Below are 14,269 nucleotides of genomic sequence, written 5' to 3' on the forward strand. Positions count from 1 at the left end.
GAAGATGATGCATTAACATTCAGCACATTCAAATTTGAGTGAATGGATCGGCTGATGAGAGATGCTGTTGAATGTGCTGAAGTGGAGGACGTGTTAGACCCGTCTGGCACACTGAGAGCTTTTCACCTCACTTCTGTTTGAGTTTATGCTAAAATGTCTTTTTTCAATTTAAGTTTTTTAAACAGCGCCGTCATCGTCTCAAGGATCTTCACACAGTAAACAGTACAGGTCAGGTCATTTAGCCAATCAGCAACAAGTTTTCCATATAAGAAACCCAGCAGGTTGCGTTGAGTCACTGACTAGTGTCAGAGTCTTTACAGCAATCCTCATACTAAGCAAGCATGCAGCGACAGTGGAGAGGAAAACTCCCTTTTAACAGGAAGAAACGACCAGAGGATCCTGGCTCAGTATAAGCAGCCGTCCATGAGGATGTTGGACAGAGCACGCACGCACACGCACGCACACACACACACACACACACACACACACACACACACACACACACACACACACACACACACAGCTGTAACATCAGAGTCAGCAACACTTCTCACGGCCGCATTTGTTTAATTTAAGGTAGTCATGGCGAACTTTGCACGTCATTTGCCCCGCCCACATGCTCAGAGACTAAATGTTCCTGAGAAGTGTGTGTGATCAAACCCTACTGGTGAGGGACCTGGAACAAAGCCGTCTGGACCACACTGGACAGGGCCAAATGTGGAAGCGACATTTGATATGCAATGTTGTTATTGTGTATGACCTGAGCAGGGGGAGCATGAAGAGAGTAAAAAGCAGTGGTCCAAGAATTGAGCCTTGGGGAACCCCACATGTAATGGTGATCTGCTTTGATTTGTGAACCCCAAAAGAAACAACATAACTCCTGTCTTTAATATAAGATCTGAACCAACTATGGACTGTGCCTGAAGGTCCCATCCAGGTTAAGAGCCTATCAGGAAGGATGTTGTGGTCCTCAGTATGAAAAGCTGCAGTGAGATGGAGCATCATCAGGACAGATGTTTTACCTGCATTTAGACAAATATAATTTAAAAGCTTCTTCAGTGCAGTCTCCGTGCTGTGGTGTTGTCTAAAGCCTGCTGGAAGCTATAGCAGGTCGTTCAGCTGGATCATAACAGCTGTTTTAATTATTTCCCATGAAAGGAAGATTAGAGATTGGTCTGTAGGTATTCATCACTGAGGGATCTACTTTTTTTTTCTTTAGAAGAGGTGTTACAGCAGCAGTTTTCAGTGATTTAGGAAAAACCCCTGACATGAAGGAACAGTTAACCATTTTCATTACCTCAGTTTTCAAGCAGCAAAAACATTTTCAAAGGAGTTAGTTGGCAGCATGTGCAGACAGCAGGTGGATGAGTTTCAGGTCTTTACTATGTTCTCCAGGGTTTTAGGGTTAGGGTTAGGTCATCAGCTGATCACACTGAACGCTGTGTTCTAGCCAGACTGTTGCTGTGGTCCGGTAGTGTTGGTGTGGAGGACTGAATGAATCTGATGTTTATTATCTTCTCATTGAAAATGGATACAAACTCATGACACTTGGCTTGGAAAATGAAATTACAGTCTGAAATGCTTAAAGGTGAGGTATGTAAGAACAAAGTTAGAATGACATCTTGTGGTGTAATTAGGTTACTGCAGTCCATTTTTCCACGCAAAAATATCACTCACTCACTGCTGTTCCGTGAGTTTCCGGCTGTTCCCGGATAGAGGATGCTCTCCGTATTTACTTATTTAGATTTCTCATGAACGCTGAAGTGTGTGGTAACTTACTGGTATATCATTATGGCAATTGAGCTGGTATGATTATAATGAGCTCCTGGAGTTTGTTGTTGTTGGGTGTGTGTGTGTGGTAATGGGGATGGGGGTGTTTTGTAAAATATTTGTAATGAAATTGGAAGAGACCTCAGGAAGAATAGCTCCACACTATGGTGGGAGGTAATGAGGTTCTCTATAAAAATAAATAAATAAATAAATAAATAAATAATAGAAATCAGTACCCGAAGACAGGCTGACAGGCAAAGATGAGTCACACACAGCAAATAGAGTACATAGTCATATCTGGTGCTAGCAGCCCTTTTACGGTAGGGAGCACTTACTGCACTTATTACAGTAATATGCCTCAAGCATCACGGGAAGTGGTTCCATGCTTTCTGGCTGTGAGCTTGTTGTTATAGTTCTGAATGACTCATTAGAGAAGGTAATACACCATGGCTGTTCCTCAATACTCAAGTACGCTAGTACGTTCTTGTGTACTAGACAAGAACGTTCTTGTGTACTAGACAAGTATGTCCTTGTGTACAAGACAAGTTCGTTCTTGTGTTTACTAGACAAGTATGTCCTTGTGTACTAGACAAGTATGTTCTTGTGTATACTAGACAAGTACATTCTTGCGTACTAGACCAGTACGTTCTTGTGTACTAGACAAGTACGTTCTTGTGTATACTAGACAATTATGTTCTTGTGTACTAGACAAGTACGTCCTTGTGTACTAGACAAGTACGTTCTTATGTATACTAGACAAGTATGTCCTTGTGTACTAGACAAGTACGTTCTTGTGTACTAGACAAGTATGTCCTTGTGTACAAGTCAAGTTCGTTCTTGTGTGTACTAGACAAGTATGTCCTTGTGTACTAGACAAGTATGTTCTTGTGTATACTAGACAAGTACATTCTTGCGTACTAGACCAGTACGTTCTTGTGTACTAGACAAGTACGTTCTTGTGTATACTAGACAATTATGTTCTTGTGTACTAGACAAGTACGTCCTTGTGTACTAGACAAGTACGTTCTTATGTATACTAGACAAGTACATTCTTGTGTACTAGACAAGTACGTCCTTGTATACTAGACAAGTACGTTCTTGTGTACTAGACAAGTACGTTCTTGTGTAATAGACAAGTACGTTCTTGTGTACTAGACAAGTATGTTCTTGTGTACTAGACAAGTATGTTCTTGTGTGTGCTAGACAAGTAAGTTCTTGTGTACTAGACAAGTACGTCCTTGTGTATACTAGACAAGTACATTCTTGTGTACTAGACAAGTACGTTCTTGTGTACTAGACAAGTACGTTCTTGTGTACTAGACAAGTACGTTCTTGTGTATACTAGACAAGTAAGTTCTTGTGTATACTAGACAAGTAAGTTCTTGTGTATACTAGACAAGTACGTCCTTGTGTATACTAGACAAGTACGTTCTTGTGTACTAGACAAGTACATTCTTGGCAAGGACTCCAGACAGTCTGTTCTACGAAGTATGGGAGGACAAGGAACATTTGGAACAGAACCGTACTCCGCTGTGTTCTGGCAACCTGCGCTGCTTCCCGCTACAGAAAAAACAAACAAACAAACAAAAAAAAAACGGCCTGACATTAAAATAAAAGTCTAGTTTGTTCCTTAAATAACAAAATAACAACAAAAACATATTATTTGTATTATATTTGGCCTACTTATGATCAAAACTAGCATTTCCCGCTCTTTAATGAATAAAAAAAACTATTTTTCATCAGAACAGAGCTACGGTGCTTTTATTTTGATAGTGGGTTAGCTAATTAGCATTTTGAAGGATTGTGAAGAGTAAAACTCAAACACACACAGCCAAATTTACAGTTTACACACAATTATTTACAATAACAGACAACTTTATGTTATTCTATTCACATTTCTAATATAAAACATTACAGTTGTAAGCTCTCTCCTTTAACGTTCGGAGTTTAACGGTTTGTGACGCAATGCATTATGGGAAACTTTGCTGTCCCGAGTCCACAGAAGGATGTGTTGATGCGTCGTTGATACACTGGTTGGAGCGAAAAGACATCCAGGAGCTTTGAGCGAACTTGCCATTATGCATACTTAGAACTGGAACCATCGCTAAAGAATTTTATGTTTTTTATTTAGCAGACGCTTTTGTTCAAGCAACTTACAGTTGATGATCAAGCCAGCAGGTTGCCTTTAAGGCTAACAACAAACACTAATCAGTCAACATGGTGTCTCACAACGACGTGAGTACACAAGTTCTGACAAGCAGCATATTGAGAAACAACCCATGATTCACTCACTTCACACACATACTTCACCGTAATTGAGTTGTTGGTGATTGAAAGATTAGCTTGAGATATTTTTAGAACTGACTCTAATGAACCATTAGCATTGTTAGCTAAATGTTAGCCTCTAGTCTGCTTAACCTAATATTAAAGTGAAACAAAAAGATGGCGTGGTGTCTGAGGGGTGCAGGAACTAACTTCTGGGTCGCTCCTGTTTACTGGCTTCAGTTCTTTAAACAGCTCTGAATCTCTTGCCTGATGGAGTCGAATGACAAATGCACAGTAGCTTTAGCTCAGCGCAGACTCATCAACCTCACAAACTCACAGTGGAAACGTCTACTTTGTCGTTTTAAAGGAGAAAAACTGACAACCAGCCGGCTAAGAATCAAATCTGTTTCAGTAAAACCTTCCCTCCAACATGACCGAGACAGTAGACGGGTCTGTGATCATTTCATTGTAAAATTCTTACATATTGCTCCATTAAAAAGTTTAGATTCAGGGCTTTTAAAGTAATTTAACAGAGATTTTATCTGAAGTACAACTGCTGTGACTCCTCCAAGAAATGAAAACTCTAGACAAACGTTCTATCTCCATTCTCTGCAGCTGGTTCAGGGTTGTCATGATTGCTAGATGAAAGGGTCTTCGCCGAGGTGGAGCTGGGAATAAATAAAGGCCAGACCGTCCAAGTTCACAGCTGCTTGTTTCCGGTCTACCTGGTCGACGAAGAACCCAGCCTATGTCGACCAGGTAGACCGCTTCCTTGAAGGGTGCAGCCTGGATTTGGACACACCCATGACTTAGTGATAATCAAGAAGGATGACGTGGTCGTCTGTAGATGATCTGTTAAGGTGTTGTCTTACATCTCTAATAATAGCAATAGCTAGAAAATCCCTGAAGAAATTTAAAAAAGGGCGCTGCCCGCTGACAAAAGAGATGTGTTAAACAGACCCATCATGATATTTGGGTGACTTTGGGATGAGCAACCCTAAATCATTAGGTTTAACTATTAATAACCTAATTAATAATAAAACACTTCTATCTTTGTTCAGTTTTTTCCAACCTCACACTTACACTAAGGAAGAAATTCGTTATAGTCATAGTTAAGCTCAATTTCTATAACATAAATTTAAGACGTTTTAATTGAGACGATAACAACTTGTTGATAAAAACATTTAGAACAAAAATTATAAAAGAAACATAAAAACACAAACTAAGTATAAAATGGACTTCAGACGAACGTCTCCGTCCAGGTTTGAGACAATAGAGCTGTTAACGTTTTTATTCAGGTTTATAATTCTACATGTTGGGGATTTTTAACTTTAATTTTCCAGTTAAACAGATATGACACATGACCACTAGATGGCGCTAACGCGCCGAGCTGGGATGAAGAGTGAAACCGGAATAAAGCTGTTGAAATCCGTTTATTATCAGGTTTAACCCTCCCGCATTGTTAATTGGGTCAGATGGGCCCCGGGTGTTATTTTTTTTAATTTTATTCACCTCTTCACCCTTGCCAAGGGTCACACCATCAACACTAAACCGCTCCTGTCCTGGGGTCACCTGATAGGACAGGGGAAGGGTTAAACTTCACAAGATTTCATTCACATCAAATTGAACAAAGATATCAGATTTGTTTAGAACATCAGAAATCAAGTCAGATAACACAACGAGGTTATTTTTCTTCCAACACCTACTAGAATAAGATCTCAGGTGTTACGGCCCAGCTGACCAATCCGGGTGTTTTATGTTGGTTCTGTAGCACACCCTTGTCTTAACTCAGCTCTCATTAACGCGGCTTGTCCCACTTTTTCAAGTTAAAACATCTTAAATAGACTCATTGGGTTAGGAAGCTGGGCCAGACGCTCACGTAGTCTAAATGATGCTTTTTAGGCTAAAGAGAAGAAACTTCACGGAGACTCTATAATAGAGACGTGGAGATGTGGAGCAGCACATACTTTAATATCAAACAGCTGTGATGAAAACAAATGTTAAAAACAAAGACCTCAGACCGAAGTTTTAATCGTTTTCTCTCATCTGCTGGTATTCTAAAAAAGGCCTGGCCTCAGGGCAGCTTCGCCAAAGAGACTCGACTCGATCTCACAGGATTCCCCTGGTTAAATAAGGGTTAATAATAAATACAAATACAGTAAACCTGGCCCGTAAAGCTGGGCAGCAAATAAAAAATAACAACAAAGAGCCTCTACCTGGTTAGATCTTTTATTGTGAAAGGGCAAATGTTTTTGGTGTGTAAAATTGGTTTTAATTTGAAAGTATTTGCCGTGTGTGGAGATTATTGCCATACCGATAATTTTAGAGATAATTGATACAAATATAAACGATGAAATCACATCATGATCATTGTATGATTAAGTGCTATATGAATAAATAAATAAATAAATAAATAAATAAATAAATAAATAAATAAATAAATAATCTTGAGAACATGACTTGATGAGCAATCTTCTTCACACTAAAATCCAAACGTACCTAAAATGAAATAAAAACTTTTCCAAACACTTTCATTCAGTTGTATGAATGAAACCAACATTTCTCATGCTGATAAAACCCAAATCCACATTTTCATACGCGCTGAATATTCATCCAGCCAGATCTAGGTGATCCTCCCCTGCGCGCTCTGCGCGCTGCGTTCTCGCTACTCCTACTCCCGAAGCCCAGCCCCCCTTGATCCCCTTCGTCCATTGGTGTCTTCAGGGTGTCTCTTCTTTCCTCCCGTCCATAGGTAGTCCATAATGAGTGTCCATTGGCTTTTATTAAGGCTTGCCCCCCTCCCACTGGCCTGCTTCGCCCTGCCCATGTTTTCTGTGTCTCGGTCCGTCCAGCGCCTGACGTTCAAGTTCGAAGGAACGTCACGTCCGCAGTTGAACTTGCAGCTAAGGGGGCTTCACCGTCCCCCATCACTCTCTCTTTGCGCAGAAGTCATGAAGAGCGCCGCACAGCCCGTCGCGCGTTACGCATCACGCTCTGTATGATCTCGCCTTCATTTCCTCCTGTCTGGATGACAGACGCGTGAATGAAGATATTCCATTTGGAGTCTACCTTTTAGGAACGGATTTCCCGATGTGAACCCAGCTGAGGAGCCGCCACTAACCGACCATGTCTCGCCGCAAGCAGGGCAAACCCCAGCACTTGAGCAAACGGGAGTTTTCGCGTAAGTGGGAACAAACGGCTTTTTACCTCTCGGAGGTCCACTTCTTTGTTTGTTTATGCTTATTTTCCTGTTCGGGGGGGTGGGGGGGTGACTTCCCTGGGGAATGCGCGGACGAGGACGCGGCTGTCCGGTGCGAAAACCTAAAAAACGCAGGTTGTTCTCAGCTGAATCTTCCGGTGGAAGTTTGAAAACAACGTGACAGAAAGCTTTGACTGGAGTTAGTGAGCGACTCGCTCAAGGTTTCTTTTAAAGGGCACGCACGCGCTTCGTGAGCGGAGACCTTTGGTTGAATGAAGGCAGCGCGGACTCACCGCTGCGGTCATTCACTTCCAACTTCCAGGGCTTTTAAATCCCGTCCTTACTGAACATTTCCGCACAAATGTGCGGCTGTTTGGACACAGAAGTTGTGTCTACTCCCTCCTGGAAGCGCAGGGGCGCGGCGTGCGGCACCTGGAAAGGAAAAAAAAGAAATGAAATTTGATATTTTACAACAAAATCCTCATTTAACGTTAGCCTTCAGTGTCTTTGGTGCATTTCCATAAAGATCCGCGCATGAACCTGTTTGGAGGGGGCAGCAAACGTCAGAAATCTCGTTTTACGCACGTGGAACAAAACGCAGGCTGGCTCTAGATTGGAGCTTTTACGCACTGTGGAGATCCTTAATGAAGGGGGTAACAAACGAGACCAGGAAGCCCCAAACTGCCTCACCAGGGCTCCCCGTTCGCACGTGGAAACATCTTCTAACGCTCATGTTTTCGTTTCGTCGCCAGAACGTGATAGAAGAAAACCAAAACTGCGTTTTGAAGGTTATTCTGACCATTTGGGCTTTTGTTGGTGTAGATGTGTTCCTGCATGCTGCTGAAGATTTCCTGCTCATGATTCCTCGGACAGCTGTGGGGAGTGTGGCCAGTGGGGGGCGTGCCATGATTGTGGTCCTATGGCCCCCCTCACCAACCTGAACTTGATCCACTTCATCCCTGTTCTGCTTAACCAAGCGTGTGCAAAGGGTCGTTTTAGCAGAAATAAGGAATTGCATTTTTAATGTTTGGTCCTTTTTTCAGGAGAGAAAAACAAAACTAGACATTGAAGAAATCCAAACAGCATTGAGGTCAAATTGTTCCAAAGATAAGCTAAAAAAAAATCGGAGTAGATGGGAACAGTTTGCATCTGTAGGACTTTCAGGCTCATCCTGGAGATAACTGACACGGTTTTCTATAAAACAGACAGTGTTTGAAACTGTGTTTTGCAGAAAAACGTGCATTAAATCCGTCCCTTTGGCCTTTTCAGAGTGGCGTTATTGATCCGGTGTTAATAAAGGGACTGCTGTTGGTCTAAAATGGCAAACAAAAGGAGGCTGAATGATTTTCCTGATGATGAAACCGACGTGCTGCAGGAGCCCGGTGGGAAACTCCTTCCTAACCTCCTTCAGAAAGCAGCTGAAGACTCACTTGTTCAAGCTGGCTTTTGTATGACCGTCTTCACCACTCTCTTTATTCTGCTCTCCCCACCTATTCCACCTTCCTCAGATCCACTGATTTCCCTCTTTCCTGTTCACTTTATCTCTCTTTCTTAACATTTTTAATCACAATTGTCTATTTTTGCTCATTTTAAATATATTTTTAAACATTTTCTAAATTCTTTTTAAAATATTTTTACAATTTTTGTTTTTGTGAAGCGCCTCGTGATTTTTACCTTGAGAGAAGCTATAGAAATGATACTTTCTTCTTCTTCTTCTTCTTCTTCTTCTTCATATTCTGGCCCAGTGAGAAAAGAATCATGTTTCTAAAGTTATTCAGAGCCGTCTGGCTTGGCATCAGAATGAGATGATTTGGTTTGACGAGAACGTTTCCTCCTTCCCCGCCTCACCTGTCTGCGGCCTAAGCCGGTTAAGATAAGCTGCGGTGAAATCGGGCGCATTCCTTCATCTTTAATGCAGCTGAACACACGAGTACCAGGCCCTATCTCACCACCGTCTCGTCTGACCCCGTACAGAATTAAAGGCTGAACCGGCGGCGAGAATTCTTCACATCTTATCTCGACGTCTCAGTCGGGGCGCCCGATGTCGTTTACCACGCGGCTAAGATTCCTTCCCTGTAAACCGCTCCCTCTCTCCTCTCTGCGGCACTTCAGGGACCTACTCCACATCCAGCCCCTCCATGTCTCACCTTGGTTCACAAAGATCCCAGCACTTTTAACGAAATGGGGTCCAATCATCTTGAACTCAAATTAGAATCTATTTTTTGATTCTCAGAGGTGTTAGGTTCATTAAAAAAGCGAGATTGGCAGCACAATAAAAGAGGGTCAAGCAACTTAATCGTTTGACTGCTGCCTGCGAGCTGAGCATGTCAGTCCTCATCGAAGCTCTTTTCACCTCCCCCCCTCGTGAAAATGTCACATGCACGGTTTAAAACTGACCCTATTCCTGTAAAACGTGTAAGGATTGTTGCAGCTTGAGACTCAGACACTAATAAAACCTTTAAATGACAACTGATTTCTCTTCTCTTGTGCGCCCCTCCAGCTGAGCCGCTCTCAGGTGTTCTAGCAGAAAGAGACTCTCAGGACTCCCCCAGGCTGGGCTTGGCTCAGGGCGACCTCCTGAAAGGGGACCAGGACCTGCTCACCTGCGGCCAGTGCCACACCCGCTTCCCCCTGGCCGACATCCTGCTGTTCATCGAACACAAACGGAGACAGTGCCACGGCACCCTCTGCGGGGACAAACCTCTGGACAGGCCGCCATCCTCCCCGCTCGCCTCACCCCTCTCCACATCCTCATCGCACTCTCGAACCCAGCACCCGCGGAGGGCGCGCCACCCCGTGGAGGTGGCGGTCCAGATATCGTTGCTGGATGAGGATTGTTTATCTGCACCTTTGCAAGGAATAATCCCCAAGCAGGAGAACGCTACAGGTAAACGGACGAGCAGCGAGGGAAAACCTTTTCTAGGGTTCAGGTAGAGTTTATTCCAGGAGGAAACAAATGCTCCCTGAGATGTGCTTGCCTCTGCTTCTGGTAATTTGGATGTATAAAATCTGCATAAACAGGGTGTAAAATACCCGCGGCTGCGCTTGGGAACCGTGAGGTTTCCCAGCTGAGTCATGAACCTAAATGAAGACCAGCCATCCTGAAAACGATTGTGAGAACGGGGAAACATGTGGAGACAATGAATACACACACACACACACACACACACACACACACACACACACACACACACACACACACACACACACACACACACACACAGGGAGATGAGTTGGTCCTGCCTCACAGATGTGCTCCGGCGCTGCGTGGACCTCTGATGTGGTGCTCGGAGACGTGTCCCCGGCCCTTTCTGGCTCGTTACTCTGTCATGCTTTATCTCTCTGCCCTCAAATATGCGCCTGCAAAGACTCGCTCTGATTCTAAAATAAAAAGCGATAGAGAAGAATGTAATTATCTGTCAGTGAAGAAGTGTTTATTTGAGGAACTCTGCAGCCACTAATTGTGGGTGTTTTGCTGATTTGAGTGATGAAGGACTTCCTAAGGCATCTCGCCGGTTTGCCGGTCGTCCACGGGAGCCAAACGAAGCTGCAGCGACAACACGAGTGGCTGTGAAACATGCAGCGTCCCGTGTGTTCTGATTTGTAGAGCGGGAGGGAGGAGGGCTGGCTCTGACCAGCACGTTTGAATGTTTGTTCCGTTCCTTAAAGAGCAAGTCACCCCCTGCCAGAGTCTAACTCCACTCTCACTTCATGTTTGAAAAATGCAACAAATGCTGTTGCCTGGCACACCGAGAAGGCGGAGCTGCTAACAAATACACACACACACAGGCTCACGACAGCATTGTGACATCATAATGTACCAGTTTACATCATAGCATACCTCTTAGCCAATAGCAGTGGCAGATTTAAATTCAAATACAGTGCAGAGTTTTTACCTGACAACGGCGCAACACTGCCAGTTTTAGGCAGAATATTTAAATTTTAACTAAGATGCACTGAAGTGCCAAATTATTGACGACACGTGTCTGCAGCACGGTTAGACACTCGTTTATTTAGTTTATCAGCAAAAAAAAAGTTTATTTGGGGGTGACTTGCTCTTTAAAGGCACTAAGCGCGAGTGCCAGTGTGCTGATTGTCTGGGCAGTTGTGATTTCACTTGAAGCCAATCCAGGCTAAACACACGAGAAGTGCTCCATCACTCGCTGTGCTGTAGCGCGTTAGCTGCTGATGTGGTCTCATGTTGGTTAGGCAGCCCCCGACACACACGCGCCTCTCGGCCCTGTCAGCTGTTCAAACATGCACGTCTTTGCTCCTTTAGATCGTCGTGCAGCAGAGTTCCCGTGACAACAGCAGGTCGGCGTTATTTTTCCACTGGAACGGTCGGGATCGGCTCAGCGGCGAACGCTCAGGCGCCTGGTCTGATTCTGCGTTTGCAGATCAGCAAACTAACAAACCTGGTAGCATTTCATAATTTTTCCATTTTGGGTGTTGAGCAGAAAAACGCCGCCTCTGTGCTGATGGGGCTCCGCATCAGTCACATATGCAGACGAGCCCGGCCCCCTCCACCTCCACCTCGGTTTTCTGCATCCCAGATTGATGGATCCAAACTGGCAGTGCCAGCGAGCCACCCCGTTCTCCATATGCTAGCTGCCATGTTCTCTTACCCTGCTCAGTCAGAGTCTGACACCGAGCTGAGGCATCTCAATACACACTGCCCCCCCCCCCCCCCCCCCCACTCGCCTCATTCCCAGCCCATTCCTGGGGAGTGTGTTATCTGCTGCAGCCCTCGCTCCCCACCCACCTCCTGAACTATCATTTGACACAGATGGGTTTCCATACGAACAGCAGCTTATAAAGCTGAGGTTCTCGGTATGGGTTGGGGGTTCTGTAATGGACCCGGAGCTCTGACGGGAGCCGTGCCTTTGGGTCTCTGTCTAAGGGACAGCTGAGGCCGTCTGGGAGTCTGACGACTGCAGCTGGGGTCGGGGTCTGCTGTCTGGAGCTGTGGGCCGTTAGCAGAGGGCCGAGCAGCCTGCGCGCCGTCATTTGCATGATAAACAATTTAAGATATGCATGGGGACGTCGGAGCTTGTCTGCAGATTATGGATGGCCCAGAAAGAAAGCAGACGATGTTTTCTTAACCCACGATATCGACACCAAGGGATAAAGCCGGAGCGAAAACAAATTCTTATTTTAAATCAACTAACACGGCTCACAGCTCGATCGTTTACTGGAGCTTTTCTTTGTTGAGATGTGAGATGATGAGTCCCGAGCATACGGGCCTGCTCTGCCCCGTGCACCGTAATCTACCCATCCTGGATTGCTTAACGTGGAACCACACCGTTCTGGTTCTCTACTTATCCACGGCAGCGTTGGCGCCTCTCGCCAGCGTAGCCACGTGTGCTAATGAGGCCGCTGTAGCTGTGCCAATCGACCACCATCTCACGCTTTGCTTCTCTCCAGCGCACCGCCTGCATTGTTACTTGGACTCTGAATCAATACCGAGTCAATTATGGCAGCCCCCCCTCTTCCCCCCCCTGTATTTTTCCTCCCCACGAGGAGGAAAACATCCTAACAGCTGAGCAATATTTCTTTTAACACCTCTCTCCTTCTGGTGTGTTTTCCTGCTGCAGCCTGCTGTCCCGCTCTCTCCTCCTGGAAGTGGAGACAAAGGTGTTTAGCAGGCTCTCTGCTGGCACTGTGCCACTTTCCTCCACCCCCTTTCTCCGCCAGCCACACACACACACACACACACACACACACACACACACACACACACACACGCACGCACACTGTGTGGTACTGTTGTTCTGGTGATCCCTGATCGATGCTGTGAAGCCGTAGATGCATTAAAAACCAGCTGATAAGTCAACATAACTCCGACAGAGGCCGCCGTGCTCGCTGGCAGACATTTTGGATGAATACGTGACCGACGCCGTTTTCTTGTTGTATTCCAGAGCCGAACAAACCCTCGAGTGTAGTCGGAGGAGGTTTGTCAGCCTTTGTTGTTGGATTAAATGTTAGGACTGCCTCCGACGGCTGTTTACATGCTGAACGCGGATGTGGTGTTGATGCATATGTGTGTGTACGTGTGTGGTTTTGACCACTTTACAGCGTCGTGTGTGTGTGTGTGTGTGTGTGTGTGTGTGTAATAGGAAAAAATCCGGTGTGTTACCGCTTTACTACTCTGGGCATGCAGGCTGAACATGAAAGAGGCTCTGACTTGGCAGGCCCGGCCCGAGGACACCTCTCTCTGGACCGTGCCAGGCCCTACTTGGCACGCGGTGCTGGGCCTGGAAGACGGCTCGGGACAGTCAGAGTATCAGTCTGCTGGACTCGTGAGGTGGCAGCTACATGTTTGTGAGTGACAGCAGCAGTGTGTACTTTATGGGTAGTGGTGGAGAGCGTGTGTGTGTGCGTGTGCGTGTGTGTGTCCTCGGGGCTCCTGGCTTCAGCTTTCTGCGTCTCTGTTTGTCTTCTAACAAGCCCGGCACCACAGCCTCGGGCCATTCAGGTGGAGACTAGTTGAAGTATGCACACAAACACGGGGTCGCACAAACACCAGTCTCTTAGAAACACACACACACACACACACACACACACACACACACACACACACACGCACACGCACACGCACACGCACACACACACACACACACAATGCCCGCTCATAAACACACACGGCGTGTGTGTAGCTCCCTCCTGAACCTGTGTGTGTCGGAGCTGTGGGGGAGGCTCCATGATGTGTTGTGAGTTGATGAGATCTGTCAGAAACATATGATCCTTATTTTAGCCCCCCAACCCCCCCACCCCCACCCCCCGCCTCCCCCTCGAGCTCCTCTCCGCGCATCGCTCCAGTGGTTCGCCTTGGGGAACTGGAAACTGAAAGTTTTGGCTACATGAGCGTGTCTGCACCTCTTAAAGGCCTCTAACTTCTACTCTGGAGCTCGCGCTCGAGGACTTGGCTGCAAGCCGGTTGGACACCCTGCCCCGTCCTACCCCCTTTACCTGCTGTCAAACCAGGCTACGCGGCAGAAACAACCTTGTTTGTCCACGGCCACGTCGCACGAGCTG

General features: G+C 45.6%; 1 protein-coding gene and 1 long non-coding RNA gene across 2 annotated transcripts in view; one reads left to right on the plus strand and one right to left on the minus strand.

Moving 5' to 3' along the window:
* The first annotated feature begins 6,816 nt into the window (after positions 1-6,816).
* Positions 6,817-14,269, plus strand: part of LOC107392744 (B-cell lymphoma/leukemia 11A) — a 41,401-nt gene continuing 33,948 nt past the window's right edge. The window contains exons 1-2 of the mRNA XM_015970700.3: positions 6,817-7,216; positions 9,735-10,121. Coding sequence (XP_015826186.3) covers positions 7,162-7,216; positions 9,735-10,121 — 442 coding nt within the window. The 5' untranslated portion in view covers positions 6,817-7,161. The remainder of the gene's footprint in view (positions 7,217-9,734; positions 10,122-14,269) is intronic.
* Positions 7,207-9,210, minus strand: LOC139070271 (uncharacterized). The gene is made up of 3 exons (XR_011520811.1): positions 9,083-9,210; positions 8,909-8,970; positions 7,207-7,666 (listed from the first exon to the last, which is right to left on the minus strand). It is a non-coding gene; the product is annotated as an uncharacterized lncRNA (long non-coding RNA).

Source organism: Nothobranchius furzeri, chromosome 6, assembly GCF_043380555.1.
Source record: "Nothobranchius furzeri strain GRZ-AD chromosome 6, NfurGRZ-RIMD1, whole genome shotgun sequence".
NCBI lineage: Eukaryota > Metazoa > Chordata > Actinopteri > Cyprinodontiformes > Nothobranchiidae > Nothobranchius > Nothobranchius furzeri.